At 43.5% G+C, this 5,280-nt stretch overlaps 1 protein-coding gene across 1 annotated transcript; it reads right to left on the bottom strand.

The window, feature by feature from the left end:
• Positions 1-1,807: 1,807 nt before the first annotated feature.
• On the bottom strand, positions 1,808-4,936 carry DKK4 (dickkopf WNT signaling pathway inhibitor 4). The gene is made up of 4 exons (XM_012001053.1): positions 4,637-4,936; positions 3,416-3,566; positions 2,497-2,649; positions 1,808-2,099 (listed from the first exon to the last, which is right to left on the bottom strand). The coding sequence occupies exons 1-4, from the start codon at positions 4,745-4,747 to the stop codon at positions 1,840-1,842; spliced, it is 675 nt and encodes a 224-aa protein (XP_011856443.1). The 5' UTR covers positions 4,748-4,936; the 3' UTR covers positions 1,808-1,839.
• Positions 4,937-5,280: the final 344 nt, after the last annotated feature.

Raw genomic sequence — 5,280 nt, 5'->3', positions numbered from 1 at the left:
GAGGTGGGAAAATTGCTTGAACCTGGGAGGCGGAGGTTGCAGTGAGCCAAGATCATACCACTATACTCTAGTCTGGGCAACAGAGTGAGACTCCATCTCAAAAAAATAAACTAGAGACCTTCATAAATTTAATTTTTTGTTTTGCCCATATTTGATTGTGTCAGTCCATTCTTACATTGCTTTAAAAGAATACTGGAGACTGGGTAGTTTATGAAGGAAAAAGGTTTAATTGGCTCATGGTTCTGCAGACTGTATAGGAAGCATGGCACTGGTATCTGCTAAGCTTGTTGGGAGGCCTCAGGAAGGTTTTACTTCTGGTGGGAGATGAAGCGGCAGCAAGCACTTCACATGGCGAAAGCAGGAGCGAGAGAGAGAGAGAGAGAGAGAGGAGGTGCCACACTCTTAAACAACCCGATCTTGTGTCAACTAACAGAACTCACTTATCACCAAGGGGATGGTGCTGAGCCATTCATGAGGAGTCCGCCCTCATTGTCCAGTCACCAGGCCCCACCTCCAGTACTGGAGGTCACATTTCAGCCAGGAGATACGGAAGGGACAAATGTCCAAACCATATCATTGAATCTTGCAATATATACTTATAACCTGAATAGAAAAACAGATGTATGGTTTATCTCTTAAATGAAATCTGTAGCACTTGCTTGAAATCCACTAGAAAGAGCTCCCCTAAGCACAACCACTTCTACTATGCACAAAATACAGCCTTTTAAACTCCAAACAAAAATTTCACTTTTTTGCCCAAGTCTTCCTCTGGGCTTTTAAGTGCAAGTGGTCAAAATGTGTAAATAAAAACACTCCTTGAAAGCCCTGCCTTTCAAATATTAAAATTATATAAATATAAAATAGACAAAGTTATCAAATGGTAAGTAAAGCTACTGAAAACATGTGAAAATGCTTTATAACTTGCAAAGGACTATACAAATATAAGATATCTTTTGAAACTTCTTTATTAACCAAATTATTTTGTAGTGAAATGCCATTTCCCTTCTAAGAAATGAATGGAAATAAACAATAGAGTTTTTAAGGAAAAATATAGTATTTGCTGTGATAATTTTCCCTGGTAAGATGTAAGAATTAACTTACTTTTAACTTTAGATGCTATCATTTTTACCCCCTAGGATACTGTCAGGCACCAGCCCTTTACCAGAAATTGCTTAAAGATGTATTTGGAGAGAGAGATGTGACTCGGTTATAGTATATGTATTTCAAAACATCATGCTGTACACTGTAAATATATACAATTTCAATTCTTTGTTGTTGTTGTTGTTTTGAGACGGAGTCTCGCACTGTTGCCTGGGCTGGAGTGCAATGGTGTGATCTCGGCTCATTGCAACCTCCGCCTCCTGGGTTCAAGCAATTCTCCTGCCTCAACTTCCCAAGTAGCTGGGATTACAGGCGCCTGCCACCATGCCCAGCTAATTTTTTGTATTTTTTAGCAGAGACAAGGTTTTACTGTGTTGGCCAGTCTGGTCTCGAACTCCGGACTTCGTGATCCACCTGCCTCAGCCTCCCAAAGTGCTGGGATTACAGGCGTGAGCCACTGCGCTGGGCCTCAATTCTTGAAGATTTGAATTAATTGAGTCCCTAGATGAGAAATAAATTTTTTTTGTTACAGAGTCCCATCAGTTTTCTGGAAAACCGGACAAAAAGCTAAAGCTAGTTTCATTCATCACAAGGTCGCCAACTCTTAGTTCTCTAGTTTCAGGCTATTTCACTTGCTACAAGATTTGATTTTAAGAGAGATCTGTATGGAAGCATTTTAAAGTTAATGTCCAAGATTGAGCTCAAATGCAATGTAGATTCTTCTTTATTTTGAAATATTTATAGCTTTTCTATTTTTTGGCATACTCGTAACCGTGCATGCTGCCGATTGCTGGTCAGTTGGCTTCGACACAGTAGTCCAGGGCCACAGTCGCAACGCTGGAAGATTTCTGGAGCTTGAGCAGTGTCTTTATGCCCTCTCCTGGAGCAGACCTGTCCCTCCAAAAGGACTGGCTTACAAATTTTCGTCCAAAAATGACGAGCACAGCAAAGTCCAGGGCCACAGTCAAAAGTTCTCAGACAACTTTCTCCCTCTTGTCCTGTAACAAGGTTAATGTGGGCTTTAGTGATAAATAAGGAAAGTGGCCTGCCGGGGGTTTGCTACTGGGATAAGGGAATGGGACCTACGACTGACAGACACAAAGTAAAAATAGACACAGCACGCGGGTCTCACAGAGCTAGGTCTTACGCTAAAAGCGGTAATGCAATGGCGACTCCACCCCTACCCATCGGAATTGTTGTTACTGGCTGCAGACTACCTTAGGGTACTCTGTACGTGACCCCCACAGCTTCTTATAGAAAGAGATTACAAACAGCACGTGCTCCCTAAGTGTTTCTGGGATGGAGAAGAATAAAATCAATCTCACCCTATCCTTAAGAGGCTGGGAGGAGAAAATGCATTTTTGAAATAAAATGTGCTCAGAATGCTGTTCTTACCCTTCCTGCCTTGTGATTTCTTAATACTTGGCTTCCTCTTGGGTTGGTTTTCCTGGACTGGGTGCCCAGTTGTTACTTCTGCATGTGTGCCATCTTGCTCATCAAGCTGCCTTTCCGATTTTGGGGTTGCGTCTTCCATCGTAGTACAAACATCTGAGGGACAACCAGGTGTAACTAGAATTACTAACTTCAAGGGGGAGAACCACAGACACACTAATTATCCTACTGTTGCATAGTTTAGTAGCACCTCTGCCTTCAGTTTATATATAACTTTCTAGATTTCTGGGACATGCACTAAATATTTACATGCTCACATATGGCAGAGAAAGTAGTTAAGTGGAAGTTGGATTCCATTAAAGGTAGTTAATGGTATCCAAGTGGAAATGGAAGTATTTGAATGATTCCAACTTGAGTCTTTCCTTTAAAATCATTATCTCCAAGTCATTGGCAAGAGCTGTTGCCAGGAAATACATTATTTTGTTTCATGAAGAAAAGGCAGGCCAGGCCTGGTGGCTTATGCCTGTAATCCCAGCACTTTGGGAGGCCGAGGTAGGTGGATCGCCTGAGGTCAGGAGGTCGAGACTAGCCTGACCAACATGGTGAAACCCTGTCTCTACTAAAACTACAAAAATTAGCCAGGCGTGGTAGTGCACGCCTGTAATCCCAGTTACTCCAGAGACTGAGGCAAGAACCCGGGAGGCCAAGGCTGCAGTGAGCTGAGATCATGCCATTGCACTCCAGCCTGGAAACTCCATCTCCGAAAAAAAAAAAAAAGGAAAAGAAAAGGCAGCTGCATACTTACTTCAAGCATGAATCTAGGAAGCGCCATTAGAGAGTATCTACCCTGGAATGTGCTAGTCTATGGGGCTTAGACACTACCTTTGGTTTAAAAACCACTGTTGGTGTTATAGTCGCTCACCATTCATGCAGAGTGTCCCAGGGCAGCACATGGCATCTCGCTGGCACCTCCTCCGCAACCCACGACATGTAGCACAGAACGGCTTCTCATCGTGGGACTGGAGGCAGAACTTTCTGGTATTGCAGTCCGTGTCAGACAGGCACTGTGAGCCCTGTGGAGGGAATCTGTTGTCACAAGGCTAGGAAACCCAACACGATGGAAGGCAGGAGGTGGAGGGAGCCAAAGGACAGTGGCGCTGTGACAAACCCCAGGCAGCATCTTATTTTCCAGTGGAAATGGTTTTCTCCCACAAAGGGAAGCTCAGGTCACCTGGGGAGAGACCCAGGTCCTGCAAAGGCTATTTCAGTTTGAAAAATTGTCTTAACTCAGAATTTAGTTTTCCTGTGCTCTTTGTGAAAATGGAAAAAAATGTTTTCCTATGTGTGTCTTAACAGGTGATTATGAGATTTTCAATATATCTTAACTCTAGAAGCTGGCTGCAGTTTAATTAAATATACTATTGATGTTTGGGGCATTCTTGTTTGATTTTTCACTCTAGTGAATCACATTTAGCTTGCAGACCCTCCCTAAGTGAACTGTACTTTGATTTTCAATGATGCCTCATTGACATAGAGAGAGAGATAGCGAAGATCAATTGTTCTCATCCACAGTTGATACTTTTAATGTTGGTATAGTATATATGATATATGTAATAATAGATAGGATATATAATAACATATACACATATATAAAGCGATCCCTAAAACAACTCTCTCTGTGAAGTTAGACGGTGACAAGGCAATGCATCATGGTCCTCTGTTTAAATTCTCATTCCCATGTTTGCCGGCTTTGTGAGCTTGGGTAAGCTCTTCAAAATCTCTGAGTCTTATTTCCTCATCTGGAATTAGGGGGTGTTTGATCTATCTCAAATTGTGAGGAAGGAGTACATGAGGTATCACATGTAAAAGAGCTGGCACACGGTAGAGCTTCCAAAGTGTTCGTTTATTCCCTGATTTATAGACAAACTTATGGCCAAATGATGTGAAAAGCCACTGTGTTTATTTCATACATTCATGCTAAGGCCACTGATCCTACCAGGGTGCCCTCCCAAATCCAAAACCAATTCAATTTACCTGCTAGATAAGACATTTCACACATGAATCAAAACGACTTACTAAAGCCCAAACAGAACACCCCGACTGTCAGCAGCCCCGTACCTCAACCCCTCCCTAGCAGCCTTACCTTCCAGGCCCCAAGCAGGTCGGCAGAGCTCCTGATGTTGTTGAAGTCCAGGACCAGAGCTCCCAGGGGAGAGCAGAGCCAGCTCAGTCCCAGCAGGACGGCCGCTGCCATCCTTCAATCCCTGGGCTCCTGGAGGGTCTCAGCACTGTGCGTCACCGAAGCGAGGCTGCTCTCCACCCAGAGCAGAGCTTCCACTAAGCTGGCAACTCAGTATGTCGTCTGTTTGTCACTGCTTTTTCTGAAAGAGAAGCAAACCTTAGTCTGAGTAAGGTGTGTGAAATCGGCTGAGCAAAGTCTGACCAGCAGGTTCCTCCTGAAACTATTTATAACCAGATGTGCCCCCTCCCCGTTCTGTTCCTTCCTCCTGCCCCACACAAGCTTCAACAAATCCCTTCAAATCTGTTTGATCAATCGTTCAAAACAAGGACTCAATAGAAGGAGAGAAGAGGCAGGGCCACGCGGCTTCTCCTCCAGGGGTTGAATCCCTCTTAATTATTGCATATCAAAGATAGTTCAAAGGGCCACGGCAGAGCAGGATGTCTGTATCAAAGGCAAACTGATAATCACCTGCATTTCCTACCTTCAGTAATCCTTTGGGGGTAGGGAGGGAGTCTGTCCTAAGATCTGTTTTCACAGCTAATTGT

The sequence above is a fragment of the Mandrillus leucophaeus genome, unplaced genomic scaffold, assembly GCF_000951045.1.
Source record: "Mandrillus leucophaeus isolate KB7577 unplaced genomic scaffold, Mleu.le_1.0 Scaffold649, whole genome shotgun sequence".
In the NCBI taxonomy this organism is placed as follows: Eukaryota; Metazoa; Chordata; class Mammalia; order Primates; family Cercopithecidae; genus Mandrillus; species Mandrillus leucophaeus.
This window is presented reverse-complemented; position numbering and strand designations above follow the sequence as displayed.